This window comes from Populus alba, chromosome 16 (assembly GCF_005239225.2).
Source record: "Populus alba chromosome 16, ASM523922v2, whole genome shotgun sequence".
NCBI lineage: Eukaryota > Viridiplantae > Streptophyta > Magnoliopsida > Malpighiales > Salicaceae > Populus > Populus alba.
The window spans coordinates 14672135-14691089 of record NC_133299.1 but is presented as its reverse complement, the minus strand read 5'-3'; the positions used below and the strand labels follow the sequence as shown (position 1 = coordinate 14691089).

The 18955-nt window shown below is 26.6% G+C and overlaps 1 protein-coding gene across 1 annotated transcript; it reads right to left on the bottom strand.

Annotated features, from left to right (window-relative positions):
• Positions 1–1411, bottom strand: LOC118056132 (short-chain dehydrogenase reductase 2a). Its single transcript, XM_035068254.1, has 2 exons — positions 1072–1411; positions 1–906 (listed from the first exon to the last, which is right to left on the bottom strand). The coding sequence occupies exons 1-2, from the start codon at positions 1164–1166 to the stop codon at positions 84–86; spliced, it is 918 nt and encodes a 305-aa protein (XP_034924145.1). The 5' UTR covers positions 1167–1411; the 3' UTR covers positions 1–83.
• Positions 1412–18955: the final 17544 nt, after the last annotated feature.

Genomic DNA, 18955 nt, shown 5'->3' with positions numbered 1-18955 from the left:
TTTTTGAAAACTAATTAATTGATTGGATAGAAATTATACAACAAGGCTCTGTCAACCGATGAAGCTACAAGAGACAGAAAGAGTTACAAGCCAACACAATTTCTTGAAGTGGTAATTCCACCATCCACGACAAGATTATGACCACTGACATACTTGGATTCATCACTGGCTAGATAAAGTGCAGCCTCGGCTATATCTCTAGCCCTTAGAGTCGGACCTTTTAGGTTAGCCAGCCCTCTAACAAAGTCTTCCATCTTCTCCACCTCCCTCTCACCAGGCAATCCAAAGTTCAAGCAATCTTCCTCTTCATCGCCACTTCTCCACGCATTAACAAGCATAGATGTAGCCACCCCGAATGGAGAGATGCAATTGACTCGAATCCCATACCTGCCAAGCTCACATGCTGTGTTCTTTGTGAGCCCAACAATGGCATGCTTCGAAGCTGTATAGGCATGAGGACCAAGCCCTCCCATGACGCCAGCAACGCTGGCTGTGGAAATAATACACCCAACTCCTCTAGGAATCATCACTCTCGCCGCGTGCTTAATTCCTAGTGCCACACCTCTAACATTCACATGCATGACACGATCGAATTCTTCAACATCAAAATTGACAATGCTCTTGTTCTTCGATTGATTTCCAAGCACGCCAGCATTGTTGAAAAGAACATCCACCTTACCATGGTGAGAAACTGTGGACTTTATCAGGTTCTCCATGTCTTCTTCTAAGCTAACATCACAGTGAACAAAGGAAACTGAAGGGGCTAGTGAGTTTGCTAGCAAGGTTCCGAGAGTATCCTCAACATCAGCAATCACAACTTTGGCACCGTGTCTTGCAAAAAGCTTTACTGTTGCCTCTCCAATTCCTCGAGCACCACCTGTGACCACCGCTACTCTTCCCTCCAACCTGCATAAAAACAGCAAACAATTCAAGTAAGTTTCCTGTGTTTGCTCCCAATTCTCTTCTTCCTAGCTAGCTAGCCTTGAACAAATGCCTTGAATGGTTTTAGACATTCAACCTATAGAACATACAGGGACACAAATTAAGAACTTTGGGTAAAAGGGGAAATACCTTCCAGGAGAGCAAGGACTGTTTTCCGTCGACTTTTCCCTTCCCGCGGCATAAAAGCTTTGAAGGGTTTTCTCTTGCATCACTTGACAAGACATGATTTATCACGGTAGACAAACAGTATGCAAGAGGGAGAAAGGCAGAGGGAGAAAGACAGAGGCGGAGGCAGAGGCGGAGGGGGGAATAGATTAGTGTTGGTGAGAGTAAGAGGACGGACGGAGGTTTATATAAGAGGACGGATGCAATAAGGTTTTCGGGGTTTTAAGGCTTTCCCCATTTTAAGATGGATCTTGGAATTGGTGCTAGATTTTCATGCTTGTACTTCGTCTGAATGGATGGAAAATAGTTTTTTTTTTTTTTTTGAAAGACTCAATTATTTCATGTAAGTATTTTTCTAGAGTGTGATTGTTGTCGTTGTTTTAAAAATATTTAAAATATATTAATTTTAAATAAAAAAAATATTTTTTAAAAAAATGACCAATCTCATCTTAGTGGAAAATGTCTTTTTGAAAAGACTCAATTATTTTATGTAAGATTTTTCTTAGATTTTTTTTCAAGGAGCCATTTTCTACATATTATAGTTAGAAAATTTCTTCCTGTTTTTGACCACGCTCCATTATTTTAGACGTTGAAAAAAAAAATCAAGGTTGTATTCCGGATAATTATTTGAATATTCCAACATAATTATGTTAGTATCTGAAAAAAAAAAGACATGAAATTTAATATTATTCCAAATTCCCAATGTATTGGAAATTTGGAACATTATGATGAACAAACGGGGAACAAAAAAAAAAGAGATAATGATTGTTTTAATAAAATATCATTTTCCGCAATACTATTACTCATAAAGTGCCCTATTTTAGTAATTAAGATAAAAAAAAAAATACGCTGCCGTGAATATACCTTAGTCAAGCTACGGTTTGTTTTTGTAATTAATATTTTTTATGATTTTAATATATTAATATTAAAAATAAAAAATAATTATAATATATTTTCAAATAAAAAACATTATATATCAAATTATCACAAACATTTATTTAAAAAAAAAAAAAAAAACGTCTCGCTTTCCCGTATGATCCCACAGGATAAACTGCTTTAGAAAATGTTTTCAGAACACGTAATTGACCAGACTCTTCCAAAAAGTCTCGAGGATTCATGCTAGCTATAATTATGCTAAAATAGTCAATACCGGTTTGTTAAATTTTGGCATCCATGTGAGAGTGACATGTTTCCCGTTTTCATTATTTTAAAATTATAAAAAAATTATTTTATAAATAGAATTTTTTATATTTTTTTCTTTAATTAAACATTTTTTTTATCTCTTTTATATTTATTTATTTATCTTGAAATACTAACCAAATAAAAATACACTCATGGGTGGTGGCCGTATTTTCAATTACCATCTAAAATAAGCACTTGTTCTTTTGAGTTATTTTTTCTTTCTTAATTTATTAAAAAGGAAGACTCAAATCTCAAATCTTTTTAAAAAACAGAGACATGATGCCATTTAATTAATTTATTTATTTTAAAGTGACAAAAATAAAAAACTTTATTTATAAAAAGTGTTATTACAATCAACCAATTAAAAGGTATACATAAGACTACAATCAAACAATGATAAAAATAAATTATAATTTTCAATTATTCAAAATTATTTATTTTATCTTTTGATTTGATACTTGATTTCTTATATAATTAATGATTAGATTGATTGGATTTCAATCCAAAATATAAGATAATAAGGTATTGATTTGTTTCCTCAACATGCCTCTCAAACTTATAGAAATTTTAAATAAAAATTCTTATGAGTTTGATATCTATATTTAAAAATAATATTGAAATCTTGATAATTAGTTTGAAAAATGATATCAATAGACCAAGGCTATTCAAGCCAATAACAACCAAAGAAAAACAAATGTAATCCTTTATAGATCATAAAAAAATCCGAGTCAATACTCAAGTTTGTTCCTTGAAAAATATGGCATGAAGTTAATGCTTCATAAACAAGAGAAATGCCATAAAAAACATTAAAAAAATGGTCCTCAATTTGTGCATGATTCCAAGGGCAACAAAAAAACAAGCTAGTAAATTATTCGATTAGAGTTTAAATCACTTGATCAAATATAAGTTAATTGCAACACGATTTTCTTGTAAGGAATGTTTGGTGATGATGGAAAGAAAAAGAAAAAAAAACAAGGAATAAACAAAAAAAAAAAGAAGGAAATAAAGATTAAAAGAAACTAATGGCTAGTGGACACTAAAGGGAAATAATGTCGACAGTCTACAAGGCAAAAATTTAAAAAAAAACTTAATAAAGGAAGATCACTTACTCTGATACCATAAAAAAATAAAAATTGTATTGATAGGATACTAATTAAAAGATATTCATACGAAATATAACTAAATAATTATAGAAGTAAATTACAATTTTTAATTATTCAGAATCCTTGATTTCATCACTTGATTTTTATATATATAATTGGTGATTATATTGATTAGATTTAAATCCAAAATACATTGACTTGATTACTTTCTCAACTTAAAATTAATTCATGTATTATATTATATCTATGTAAATTACCCTTTCGATTTGTCATTCCAATTTTTTTATTTAAAGAAAACGCCCCTCATAATTAGCTTTGAGAAGCATGGTGGGCTAATAGAAGAGAATCTTGTGTGTTGAATTTTTGGTGTGGATCGACTAAAAAACTATATAAAATAAAATAAAAACAATAAAATTAGCTTTTATAGTTAGTTTTTATGCATAATTGAATTTTACCCAACCACAAAAGCTAAAAAAAACTCCCAAGGTGCTGGTGGTGTGGGTTAGATGAGCCTATCATTATTGGTAATTACATAACCAATCAAGCTTAAAAATAAAAGTCGTCCATAATCAAACTAAAATTTCATTTAAAAAAAAAATAATTATCAGATTTTTTATTTAAAATTTGAATTTTAGAAACTAAAATCTGAATCCAATCTTTAACATCATAATAACCTCTTTTTTATGCAAATAGGTTTAATATTATGGTGCACAGTGTTCTTCATTTTTAAAATTAATTAAAATAGTGATTTTTTCAGATTTTTTTTTATTTGTAATACTAACATATTAAAACCATAAAAAAAATATTAATTTAATTTTTTTTTCCAGCTAAACACATCCAAACAAAATCTTAAACACAAAAAACAAAAATAAAAGGTGTCTTAATAGCTGTGAATTTATACCTGGATGTCAAGTGCACATGAACCACAATCTCTTGCTTTGTTATTTTTCTAGAGATACTGTACAGTCTGGACTCTGGGGGCTTTAATAAATGTTCTATAGATTTGGTTCAAGTGGATTGGAAATCTCGTCCCACATGGACTAGCCAGGTGGATCCTTTTTCAACTACATTTAGATCCACGTCCAGATCCTGTTTCGATTTTTGACTTTCATAGCGTTTGGGATGAGTTTGAAATCAAGTTTTTTTTAATTTTAATTTTTTTATGTTTTGAATTTTTTTGATATAATGATATTAAAAATAATTTTAAAAAAATAAAAAAAAATATTATTTTAATATATTTTCAAATAAAAATTATTTTAAACTATACATACTAGTATATTTTTAAATATATTGTTAGTGAAAGGCAAGAGCATTAAGCTTTTTTGTTTGATTTTGTCATTATTTCAAGACAAAAGAGGCAAAGACAAGTGAAGCATAAAGAAGATGTTTTTCTGTACCTTCTATTTTGAGAATATAAAAGGTCTTTTTAAGATAGATGAAAACATAAAGAACATATCTCCTTTATCTTTTATTTTAAGAATATAAAAAGTTATTTTAAAACAGAAGAAACATATTATACTTTTTATTTTGAAAAAATAAAAAGTCATTCTAAGACTATCTCAAAAATAAATTTATTTATATTTTTATCTTATTCTCTCCTACAAGATATATTCCTTCTTCTTCTTCTTTTTTTATCATAAACACTAACAAAAAAATAAATATAACTTAAATATTCACATTGCTGTTTGTATTCACACAACAACATTATAGTTTTTAAAAATATAAAATAATATATTTTTTAAAAAAATTATATTTGATATCAGTATATCAAAATAATTTAAAAATAAAAAAAAAATATATTAAAATAAAAAAATTTAATTTTTTTTAAAACACTTTTAAAATACTAAAACAAACAAAATCAAGATGTCTCAAGAAGCAGCACTTGAGGTCTTGACCCAGCGGTTGAAGGGACTTGTTTCCTTCCTCTGCATCCTGGGTTCAAACCTCACCGTGCACGCATGTCACTTCCGCGGTGCCTTACATGCTCACTGGGTTTGCAGGATGCTCAGTGAGTCGTGGGATTAGTCGTGGTGCGCGCAAGCTAGCCCGGACACCTACGTAAATAAAATAATAATAAAAAAAAAGATGTCTCAAGAAGCATGCACAACATTTTATTTTACATATTTAATTTCCCTTGATTTCATGGCGAGAAAGATTTATTATTTCATATGTCAGAGCTGACCAAACAATTGGAAAGCTTAGGATCAATCTCCATGGAAGTGGATTTCTTGAGAGAAACAAGGCCGTGTAGTCTGTGTCCACTTGAGCATGAAAAATCTTCATCAACAGAGCTACACACACTCCTCCATCGCTCTCCGATACGGCGATACCTACCTTCTATATTTTTTACAGTTTCGTACGCTTCGTTTATTCAAACGAGAATCACATCAGATCCTCATGGAGATTGCATCTTGAGCAGGCCAATCTGGCAACAGGGAAGAGTAGACTTCACATCTGCTAGCCACGTGTGCCGCAGCAACTGGTCAAAATCAAGCAGCTGTGGTGCAAATCATTGGCTCTCGTCAAGACATGCAGGCTCCTCTGCATGTCTCCCCGCTAGCTTGCTGTCAAACATGGCGTCAAGAAACCTGTTCTAATTACATGTTGCAATAAAGAATACAGGTAGCTACACGTGAAGCCAGATTAATTGTATGTTAGACAGTACGGTAATACTTGTTTTTTAAATAATTTTTTAGTGTTGAAATATATATGAATAATATTTTTTATTTTTTTAAAAATATTTTTAATATTAGCACATTAAAACAATTCAAAACATATAAATCGTATTAAATTTGAGTAAAAATATAATTAATTAATTAAGCAGAGTGTGGAAGCAATCCTTGAGAGTGGAGCTTCCGCGGATAATTAATGGTAATTTGTAATCGCTTCTCCTGGATTGATGATCCTTGCTTGATTATGCTGTGAAGTAGATACTCAGAAGATCTTGAGCAACATCTAGAACAAGATACCCTTGTCTTGTTCTAGTGGCAACAACTAATTGACCTTAAAATACGTGATATTCTTGTGTTTTTAATTTAAATATGGTAGATTTAACTATTCCATTACATCATAAAATAAATAGCATTTATATAAAATATTTTTTATTATTCAATTAAACTATCTACAATTCCATCACATACGAAATCTATCCAACAAGGACTATAATTTTCTTGGTTTTTTAAGTGCGCAACAACATCAGATAAAATATTATCATAAATAAAATTAGGATTGCAATAAAATTCTGCTTACACTATCAAACGATCTCCTTCTAATTTTTGAAATAAAACACAATTAAAAATAAAAATAAAATTGAATTTTTTTTTAACTGGATTGAACCCGATTCAAAGCATTTAGCTTTGGACCAGACTCGATTTGGCTGGAACAATGGAGAGTGACTCCACTATTCAAACCCATTTTATATGGATCCCACACTAACAGTAAAGTTTGTTTTAGCATTATCAAATATGTTAAAATATACGGTTTGCTTAAAAATACAAGCTACCGCATAAACAAACGAGCACTAAACTAACGGGCCTCCATCGTTAATTTTATGGGAAAAAAATTATTAGATGAAATTTTAATATATAATTTATATTATTTTTTAATTTATTTTTTAAAATAAAAATATTTTAGATATTTTAGATTTAAAACAAGTGGAAATTCATATTAATTTGTGTTTAATTTTTATCAAATAAATAAAAATTATAATATTTAAACTCGTGATTATATAGTTATTAAGATTATGATATCAAGTTAAAAAATTATACCAATAATATATATTTATATTATTTTTCTAAATAATCTATGGATAAGGTGGAAATAAAGGATGTAGCTGGCCTAACTATTGGATTTTTTGGTACGTTAACTGCACATGGCATTGACAAAGTGGCTTTTGTTTCTGTTTTTAAAGGTATTTTTAACTTTAAAAAATATTTTAAATAATTTTTATGATTTTGATGTTTTTATATAAAAATAAAAATAAATTATTTTAATATATTTTTAAATAAAATATTATTTAAAAAAATCTTACACCACCCTTTTAAAATTCCTCAAAATAAATTTTAACTGCACATGGCATTGACAAAGTCTAAATGGTGGCTTTTGTTTCTGTTTTTTAAAGGTATTTTCAACTTTAAAAAATATTTTAATAATTTTTATGATTTTGATGTTTTTATATAAAAATAAAAAATATATTTTTAAATATATTTTTAAATAAAATATCATTTTAAAAAAATATCTTACACCAACCTCTTAAAATTCATCCAAGTAAATTTAAAATGTCTTCACAGCGGATCATTTGGATTTGAATACTGTAGACGGAAAGCTTGGGTGGTAGCCCATGACTTTCGACGAAACAATTTCTTTATATAATATTGGGGATTCCGTTGATGTTTAAATTAGGAAAAACATGGGAGAGATATAACTTTAAAAGCTTTGTGTTATATATTATAGAAATAGTAAATAAAGATGATAAATATGAAAAACATGAAAAGGGTTTTCTTTTTATGTTTTTTTCATATTTGTTTTTAAACCTATTTTTTAATTAAAAATATATTAAAATTTATTTTTAATATCAACAAATTAAATTTTAAAAATATTAAAAAATTAAATTTGTAAAAAACACAACTAATCGTAATCAAGGGTAAATAATGATAAACATGTGATGTAATAGTATATAGTTTTAGACCCGGCTTGGTTCAAGGTCTGAAATTCTAGGTTTTGACTGGGTTGTTTGAGTTAATTTTTTTAAAAAAAAATTAAAATGATATTATTTTAATAAAAATTTAAAAAATAAAAAAATTACAACTAAATTTTTAATCGAAATTTATCAAGTCATCAAAAGCAGGTGACACCAAATTTTTTTTTTTAATTTTTTGTTTTAATCAAGCCCCACTGCAGCCTTGGTTTTAAATAGCCCCTTGAGATAAATACCTTGTCATTTCAATCATCCCCAGAAGTCTAACGTAGCAACCAGCATTCACAGGCCCCACCCATAGCAAGATAGACACCCATCCAACCCAAGTGGCCTGCCTCGGAATCAGGTCAGGGTTGCCAAGGCGCGAGTCTTCATGGGAGAAACAGCCCCTGGTCCATTACGAAGCTACCAGATCGTTTGGATGGCGAGATTGCGCATGTTGGGTCTCTTAGATTTCCTTGAAAGTTGAGCCTCTCTCTCTGGGTTCAGGTATGGGATCACCTTGAAAGTTGAGCCTCTCTTTCTAGGTTCAGGAATGGGATTGCCTTATCCGAGCATGGGATACTTCGATTGGACTTGGATACCCGCGCGTCGGTGCGATTTTTTTTTATGTAAACAAAGCGATAGAATAAAAAAAAATGGCCAAAATTTATCCTCTGTCTGTAAAACATTATTGGGTAGGACTAAATTCGATTATATTGTAAGATGAATGCCAATTAAAATATTCAAAAATATTTAAAACATAAAAAAATAATAACCTCGGCAAATTGAGGATGGAACATGGCAGTGGATAAGTTGGCCCAAATTGGAAGGGTGATCTAAAACCATACATGTAAATTTAATTGGGCTCCAATTGGGCTCGTATCTACAATTGACCCATCAACTAATGAAAACCCAACTTTGATTGGGTTGGACCTATAGGTCTGAGCTTTGTACAATGTAACCTGAAAATTTTAGCGCAATGAGAGGATGCTTAGACCCGTTTATTTTTTTTATTTTAAAAATATTTTTTTGAGAAATTTTTTGTTTTTTATATTTTTATTTTAAATTAATTTGATGTATTGATATTAAAATTATTTTTAAAAAATATATATATTATTTTGATATATTTTTTTTAAAAAAATATTTTAAAAAAACAATCATTACTATAATTTTAAATACCTCCTTGTATGCAGAGTTGCAAATCCCTTTTTGAAATCCAGTCTTGTCTGGGTTTTACTTTGTATCATACTCTTTTTTACTAATATGAAATTGTTTTGAATTTTTCTAAGAAAAAACAATAAAACAGACGGCTTAACTTGTGACCGGAGTCTGAGTAAAAGATTAGTCTCGTGACTAGATATTATAACCACGTACACGAGAAGCCAACAGCACAATGCTCTAGATTTTTATTTACACGGTCTGACAGGTATTCTATTTGGATAGAGACTAGCATTGTTCCTTTTTTCTTTTTTCTTTTTTTCTTTTTCCTTTTTGTTTTTTTTCCATCATGTACCGTCACCATCACCTTCTCTGCCTGTTCCTTCAATGCCAACGTTGTTATGTATTTCCTAAATCATACATGTATATCCTCGTAAATATTCTTTCTTTATTTGTTGGAGCATGAAAGAAACTAATTTAGATTGACTGTGTTTATGAAATTATTGGAGTTTTTTTTTTAAAATATAGTTGTTGCTGTTTTAAAATATTTTTATTTAAATATATTTTAAAATAATATTTTTTTATTTCTTTTTATTGGAGCATGAAAGAAACTAATTTAGATTGATTGTGGATCTGAAATTATTAGGGGGTGCTTGGGAGTGCAACACTGTTTTTCAAAATATTTTTTATTTATTTATAGGAGTATGAAATATATGAAGATAATTTTGTACATCATTATATTAAAATAATTTGAAAATATAAAAAAAATATTAATTAAAAATAAATTAAAATTTTTTTAAAAAAAAATTAAACACACAAAAACAATAAAAAAAATATTTTACTGTGATCTCTTACCGTAATTTGAAATGTCTATTAATGCATTATGACTTGCTCGATGCCCTTGAAGTTCTTAGATTTTAGACCATTTACTTCGCTTTCATATCACCTGTCGTGTTGTTTGGTGTCGTCCTAGATGACCTATCGCTTACAAAAATCAAGTACTTTATGATATAATTAGATCGATTATATTTATTAGAATCGATCGATTACTTGTAAAATTCATTCATAATTCGGTGTCGTTTCCGTCAAATATTATGATATTTAATTGAATTATTTTTTAGAAAACATATATATCATAAATTTGAGTTTTTTCCAAAATTCTATTGTCATTGTAGAAAAGAGCATGGGTTTTGGATTTTTCCAAAGATGCTTGTATTAATTTGTACATGCTTTGTAGCCACAAACAGATAGCCTATAATATTTTTATTTTAATGCTTGTGCTTTTTTTTCACTTGTTTATTATTGTATTTTAAAAGTATTTTTAAAAAAATTAATTTTTTTACTTTAAAATATTTTTTTATTTTTTAAAATCATTTTAATATGCTAATATTAAAAATAGTTTTTTTAAAATAAAAATTATATTATTTTAATATATTTACAAATAAAAAATATTTTAAAAAAATAACTGCTATTATATTCTTAAACACTCTTTCCATCTATGCCCAACTTAAATTGGATCATTACACACGACTTGTCAATACAACTTATTATCCAAAAAAATTAATTCCTGATATTATGTCCCAAGATATAAATTACTATTCACTACAAAGGCATCGTTACAATTTTTATTCTGTGGTCATTTTATCTTGTCTTTGCTTTGTGAGTAAGTAATATTTTTATTATGATATAAATATCTTTTGAAGACTATATAAAATTATTTTGATAAAATTATTTTTTAATACATAATAAAATTACTAATATGATCATTGAATGAATAATCAAGTGGTAATTATATCTTTGCAGTGAATAGAAATCTATATCCTTGGACACAATATCGCTGGAGAATTAGTTTTATAGAACAATATAATTATTGTGTTGCCTTTATTATTTGAATTTTTTATCCTTTGTTCTAGGGGCTTAGTTGTAAATTTATCACGATTTGTTTGTTGTTATTATCTAGTTTTAAGGGCATTCTTGGTTTTGTATAAATAAAAAAAATTAAAAAAATTGTTAACACGTGCTTTTTTTTTTTCTTGGAGTGCGTGCTAGCCATGCAAAAGATTATATTAACCCTAAAATTTATTTATTTTATTCAACCTGTTTTTTTATTTGTAATTATTTTATTTTCACTAATTATTTATAATTAAATTTTATTTCTAATATCACCCATAGTAATTTTATTTTTTAATTTATTTTGAAATCTAGTTATCATTCTTTTAATTCTTATTTGTTTTGTTTTGAATCATATTATTGATTGTTTTTTTTTATTCCACCCATGGGCATTTATTTTTATATAATTTTCATGTCAAATTTGATCATAATTATTTTAATTGTAATTTTTTAATCATTTTAATAATGAATTTATTTTTTATAATTTTATCCATAAACATCTTATTTCATTTTATTTTTATGTTGAATTTAATTCCATTCTTTTTAATTGCTTTTTCTTTCATTGTTATTCATTAATTTATTTTTCTTAATTTCATCCCTTGAATTTTTTTGATTGAGAATCTTACTTCTTCTTTTTTTCCTGGGCCTGCCTTTAATATTGTCACTCCGGTCTCATGACTCGGGTAATAGATCTAAAGAATTATCCCGCATCCACTTTCATTTTTTAAGTATTTCGGAATATATTTTTTGTGGGTGCTTTTTTTAAATTTCTTATTTATAGGGTTGTTCTAATTTCATGTGCAAAATTATGTGTTTAATTTATTGAACCGGATTGATTATCGGGTTTGTTCAAGGTTTTTTTTGCTATCTCTGTTTTTTTTACAAGTTTTAAAAAATTTTATTTTTAAATTGGCTTGTAATAAACTTCTTAACATGACTCAAATCCAAAATCTCGCATGTTATAAGCTTTTAAGATTTAACCATATTTAGAATATCTATCTAGGTTTGCTTGGTTTTTTACATATGTTTTTAATTTCACCATTTGTAATTTTTTTAATATTTAATTTTTTTTATTCTTTTAATTGATATTTATTTTATCTGAGATTATGTTTTTCATTAGTTTGCATCCCCATATTTTTTAATCAAATTTTATCTTTTCTTTATTGCTTTTGTAAGTTTTTTTATTAATATATTTTCTATCAATCTCATTATTTAAAATTAAATTGGTTGAGAGATATGCTTTTTGATTGAATATCAATGAAAAATCTCACAAGATGCAACTTTTAGATGTTAGATCATGTTAACGAGGTTTGTCCTGTTTTTTTTTTTATATATATAAAATTGATATTTTCTTATTTTATTCCTTTTTTTTAAACCTTTGTTTTGTTTAATTCTCTTTTTTAAAAACTTTTCTTATTTTTCTTCATTTTCATTCTATTGGGTTAGCTCTCAATATTTTTTTATACTTCACACCTGTTATTTTTTAATCTATAAATAATCTATCATATTATAAATAATTTTTAATTTCATATATTATGATTTTTTTTAATCTTTTAGTCCTGATTCTTTTAATTGAATGCTTTTTTTTGATAATATTTTATTTCAAATTTCATTCTCGTTAGGTTTTTTCTTGTTTGATTTTAGCTCCATTTTTTTTTACTTTTTTTTGGTAATTTTTTTATTAAAAAAATTTTCACAAAATTTATTCTTAAAAATTAAATTAAATGATATTCACGTTTCTTAATTAAATTCTTGAGTTTATAATTTAACAAGTTGCAAGGATTTTAAATTATATTAGATTTAGAAGGTTGACTTCCTTAGTTTTTTGTTTTAAGCTCTTAATAATTTTTAAGGGAAATGCATTTTTAAAGGTCATTTAAAAGTAGAAGCTCCCACTTCTAGAAATTCACTAACTTGAACAAAATGTAAAGGCATAATTAGTAGTGTAGTCAGGTAGGAATTAGGGTAAACAGTTACTATCATTGATTGGATTGGATTGTACGATTAAATTATTCCACTGATTAAAAAAAAAAGATCTGATTTTGATATATTGCCTATCTCAAAATTACATGTTCCTTGCATGTTCAAAATGGATTGGAATGGATTGAACTGTACTCTAGTAGAATTAAAACCTTGGCAACATAAATTTATTTATGATACAGAAGCTTAGACATGTATAGACAAGTATAGACAAGTATAGGTAACTTATTGGTTGGAGTTATGAATTTTCCTGTCTTTTTTATTAACTATAAAATAAAAGATCCAGAATAAAAATTATAATTCTCATTTTAATTCATGGTATTGTGGAATTTATTTAAAATTTATTTAATTTATATTGGTAGATTCATTTGAAATCTAGTTCAAATAATGATTTATTTTGACACTAACTCAGTTAAATTATAATAATATAATAGTTTAACCCGTGATTTGATTAATCGAAATCAAACTTGACATGGTCAAAACTATAAAAACTAAAAATTGAAAACCTAAAATAATCATGGATAATATGACTAAAATTGATGATAATGAAAATTACTCTTCATCAAAAAAAGAAATAAATAATAAGAAGCAGAGGTTCATGATTTATAATGGAAATCATTTGGAAACATGGTTATACATGTATTTTTTAAAATTTTAATTTTTTTTTTAATAAAAATTAATATTTTATATATTTTTTGGATTATTTTGATGCATTAATTTTAAAAATAATTTTTTTAAAAATAAAAAAAAAACATATTAATGTATTTTAATATAAAAAAATATTTTTTAAAAACAACTATATCTACTCTCAAGAACAAGCCTTCAACTTCTACGTATTTTCAACCATGCCCCAGATAAACTCTTCATTAATGGATCGTTCGTTAAGCTAAGAAATGCAGACAATCTTGGCTTGCAGACGATCTTCTTTTTTTTCCTCCCTGCATTAATGAACACGCTGCTGCCCTCACGTACAGTTGTTGCAGTTGAGAGATCATTGGGAAATGGAAAAGGCATTGATTGCTACCGCCTCGAAAAGCATCCCACTGCCTCAGCCAAAGCTTTAAAGCAAAGATTACATGATTATATCCAATTCTAAGTACATGTAGGGCTTTCCATCCCCATTATTTTCGATTTTTCTTTTATGTAATAAGCATGGTATGGTTTGAAGCATTTAGGAGATGATGAATGGATTTTTTTTTTATATTAACATGATTTTATATTATTATGTTCTCACATATAAAAAGAGATATCTTGATCTGGAATGAAAAATAGAAGAACGTGAGAAAAACAATTCTCATTATATTGTAACTATAAAAAGAGATATTCTAGTGTATCTAGTGGCTTGTTAGAACTTACACTAAATAAACAATTAAAATTAGCTATTTTTCATTACATTGTAACCATAAAATAAATTAAAAAATTTTAGGACTCAAACCGCTTTGTTAATATGATGTTTAGAAACATAGTAATTATTGTTTTTTAATGTAATTTACGCTTGAAAATACATTAAAATAAAATTTTTTTATTTTTTAAAAATTATTAAAAATTATTTTTAATATCTGCATATCAAAGCAATCATAAAATATTAAAAAATTAATTTTAAATTAAAAAATTTAAATTTTTGATAAACACGATTTCAACCATATTCTCGAATGTTAAATGAAAGAAGCCATTGTGTGTGTGTATATAATTATTAGTGTGTTTGTTAATGCGATACATGATTTTAAAAAAAAAATAATTAAAATAATATTTTTTTTATAATTCTTTAATTTATGACATTAACACATTAAAATCATTGAAAAACAATTAAAAAAGTATCAGTTCACTTCCTCTTTAGTTGAAAAATAATTTTAAAAACACTTTAAAAATCAGCTCTCGCATTAGTAAATACAACTTAATAAAAATGAAATATAGCTTTAATTTTGATATTAAAAACTAGTTAAAAACGATATGAATATTAAAGGGGTTGCTATAATATTAGCATCAACAAATGTCAAAGCATGCCATGTAAATGTATATGAATTTAATAATCTGGTTCTCCAACTATATTTAAAAAAAAAGAAAAAAGATTTGAGGAAATTTAATCAATTTTTTTCTTCTAAATGTTAGTCCCGTAAATTAAATCTACAAAAATTAAGAAAGAGACAGTGCATCTTCAACCACATGCCAAGTCTTTAAGATCACTAAAATCAAGTCCAATAATAAGCTAACGAGCGTAGACGGTGTGCTGGCATGCTACTAACAGTTCTGTTAAATCCGAGACAACATGTCTCTATCTGGGAGGATAATTTATAGGATTATGTCGTAACAGATTACCTAACACTACATCATCTTGTACCTAGTTTTCATAGGTAGTTGGTGGTTGCCATGGGCCCAGCCCTTTCAGTTAGCCTAACCCTTTAATAAATAACGGTCCAAGATTTTCAACCTGGTGGGTAAATGGAGCCTTGATTTTCATGTGAATATGGCGTATTGTCAATGCCACGATGAAATAGTTGATTAACTGGGAAAGTAGTTTGGGAATTGCGTTTTAGATGATGTTTTTTTTTAATTATTTTAACATGCTAATGTGAAGAATATTTTTTTAAAATTAAAAATATATTTTATTTTAATGTATTTCTAAAAAAATAATTATTATTATCACATTTTTTAATATTTTCTATATGCAATTAGACCATTGAAAACAAATGTATTACAATGGAGGTCAAAGATTTGGTTACTGTCTCCATGGATAAGTGTCTATATCTCGAGTGATAACTTTTTTTTTTATTCAATTAAAAACGAAATCGATTTAATTTTGATGTGTAAAAATTGGGTAAAAAAGTGTAAAAACCCCACAAATCTAAGTTTGTGTATATACTTAAGTCAATTTATACCACTTATGAATGAATTCAGGACTGTAAGCATCTTTTACGAAGAAAGAAACGAAGGAAGGAAGGAAAACTAATCTTATGGTATGTGTCGGAAAGTTTAGAGTAATTAATAATTTTTTTATTTGTTTTTTTATATGATTTATTTTAAAAAAAGAAATATACAAAGTTGAAAAAAAAAACAAAATTCATAACCTACCAAAAATAATAAAAATATAAGGATTTCATATTTCATCCTCTGATATCTATTTATTTTACTTGTATCTATTTATATTTTAAAAAATAAATTGGAGAGTAACTGATAAATGAAGATACCATAGAATTTCTAGATATTTATCTAGTTTTCTCAATAATTTGAACCCCTTGACCTTTTTGATTATTTATTTTTAATTCCTCGTAGCTGGTTTCTTCAAGCATGAAAATAATTTAGAACTGAAAAGGATACTTAAGGAAAATAATTATATATAAAACTATAGATATCAAATACAAATAAATATAGAAGGATTGAATTAAACAGTAGAAGAAAAAACTTAATTTTGATTTGTAAACGTTGCTCAGATATACTTTAACCATTAAAAAAGACAATAATAAGAAGAGTTATTACCGGGCAAATAGCTTATGTTTTGGCTGTTCGGGAGTATATGTGTTATTATATTTTAAAGTATTTTTTATTTGAAAATGTATTAAAATAATTTTTTTTTATTTTTAAAGATTATTTTTTATATTTGTATATTAAAATGATTTGAAAATATAAAAAATATTAATTTATAACAAAAAAATTAAAAAAAAATAATGTTTTTTTTTAAATATTTTTAAAATAAAAAAAACAAACATGGCATCACGTGAGAACATGAGAAGAGAGGGTACGGAAATCAAAATCAAAATCAAAATAAAATACTTTAGAAGGGAAAAAGCTAGCTAGCTAGCTAGCTAGCAATCAATCAACCATGAAGAGAACATGGAGCATAAAAAGTGATTGACAAAACCGTCCCAAGTTCTTTCCTGTGTTAGGTTAGAAAAACCTATAAAGACAAAATTCCCGTGAAGCTTCCTTGTTATTTCTATTGTCTTTGCTTCGAAAAATAGCAATAGCCCCCAGTTTAATCTTTTGATCCAGTTTTTATAAAAATTATTTTTATATTATTTGAGGTTGTGATTATAATTTTTCAAAGTATTTTTTATATTGAAATATATTAAAATAATATATTTTTTAAAAAAATTAATTTTAACACTAACATATCAAAATAACTAAAAATTATAAAAAAAATAACAAAAAAATAAATTTAAACACAAGAAGTGTGTTTGTTTTTACTTCTGTTTTTGCGTATCCTATAAGTTACAATACTCCACAATAAAAAAACACATGAGCAAAAACAACAAATTAGGGGCCGTTTGGGATTGAGGTGTGACCTGCTTTTCGAAAAAATTCAAACTTTTTTTTTTTTTTTTTTTTTGCTAAAATTGAGTTCGGTTTGTACTTTCTGGATCGTTTTGATGTGCTGATATCAAAAATAATTTTTAAAAAATAAAAAAATATTATTGACATGCTTTTCGGCACGAAAAACATTAATGTCTTTGCTTTTGTATTTTGTATTTAGTGGTGGGCCCCACTAAAACAAACATACTTATCTTCTTTTCTTTGATTTTTTTTTTATTTTAAAAAAACATGCTTATTTGACATTGAATGCAAAATAGGAGAAATTTATGTTATTCCAAGAATAACTAATGACAATTACTCCAAAATAGGATATAGACATGGAGAAAAAAAAGAGAGTATAAAAAATCATTTTTTAATCTAAATGAAGATATTTTTATAATTTTTGGTGTATATATTTGTGTTGGTATTTCTTTTTTAAAATAGATCTATAAAATAACCAATGATATTTATTTAAAGAATAATATATATAATTTCTTATCAAAATAGCTAATTTTAGAAAAATCTCTATTATTTACAATCCATATTCCATTATCCCTTTTATCCGTAGCTGCAAACACAAGTACAGTTACAACTTTTTTTCTTTCAATGCAGCCCGAAAAAGCTTTTCATATTTTGTTTACCTCCCTATTCTTGCTATTTAATATGTATTTAGCTTCTATGACTCTATTTCATTTGCCAAAAATACAAATAAATAAATAAACAATAATTTCACTAGTTGTTTGTTAAAATTCAATAAAAAAATTTTCATATAAAAATTAATTCAACAGTACTCAAGCGTTATAAAAATATGTTTGGTGTTGTTATAGTGATTAATTTTTAAAATATTTTTTATTTTTTTTAAAATTTATTTTTAGTATTAGCACAATAAAACGATTTGAAAATATAAAAATATAATTTAAAATATAAAATTTTAAATTTATTCATATTAAAATTAAAAAACAAACTAACTCTAAAAAAAAAAAAACCTATACCCAAGCAGTAAGTAAAAACACATCTCGTATACTTTTCTATTTCAAAAACACAAAATCTTAATCTTAAATTATTCTAAAAAATAATTATATTTATATCTTCATTTCCCATCTTATAATTAAATATATTTAATATTTCTACCATCGTACTATGAAACACAAAACTCAAAGCAAAAGCAAACTCATACTCGGTAACTAGAATCGAAATCAAGTTTCAACGTCATCAACAGCGATTAGTAGATTACCAGACAACAAATCTTCTGGCTCTCGTGATGCTTTGGTGGGGCCCTTGCATCACCATTAATCCCCGCGGATTATCCCTCCATCGGGTTTCAAAATATTAATCATAAAATGCTATAAGCCTAGAATGACGCGGTTGCGTATAAGCAGTTTGGATTATTTTTTAAAATATTTTTTATTTAAAAATATATTAAATTAATATTATTTTATATTTTAAAAATTATTTTTTGATATATAAAAATAATTTATAAATATTAAAAAATATTAATTTAAAACATAAAAAATTTCAAAAATTTGAAAAAAATTTTAAAAACACTTAAATCTTGAAAAAAACAGGTTGC

Excerpts from the sequence above, each read along its gene's own strand:
- LOC118056132 (XM_035068254.1), bottom strand. The coding sequence starts at position 1,166 with ATGTCTTGTCAAGTGATGCAAGAGAAAACCCTTCAAAGCTTTTATGCC. Across the intron at positions 907-1,071 it reads AGTCCTTGCTCTCCTGGAAG|GTTGGAGGGAAGAGTAGCGG; the intron begins GTATTTCCCCTT and ends GTTTTTATGCAG.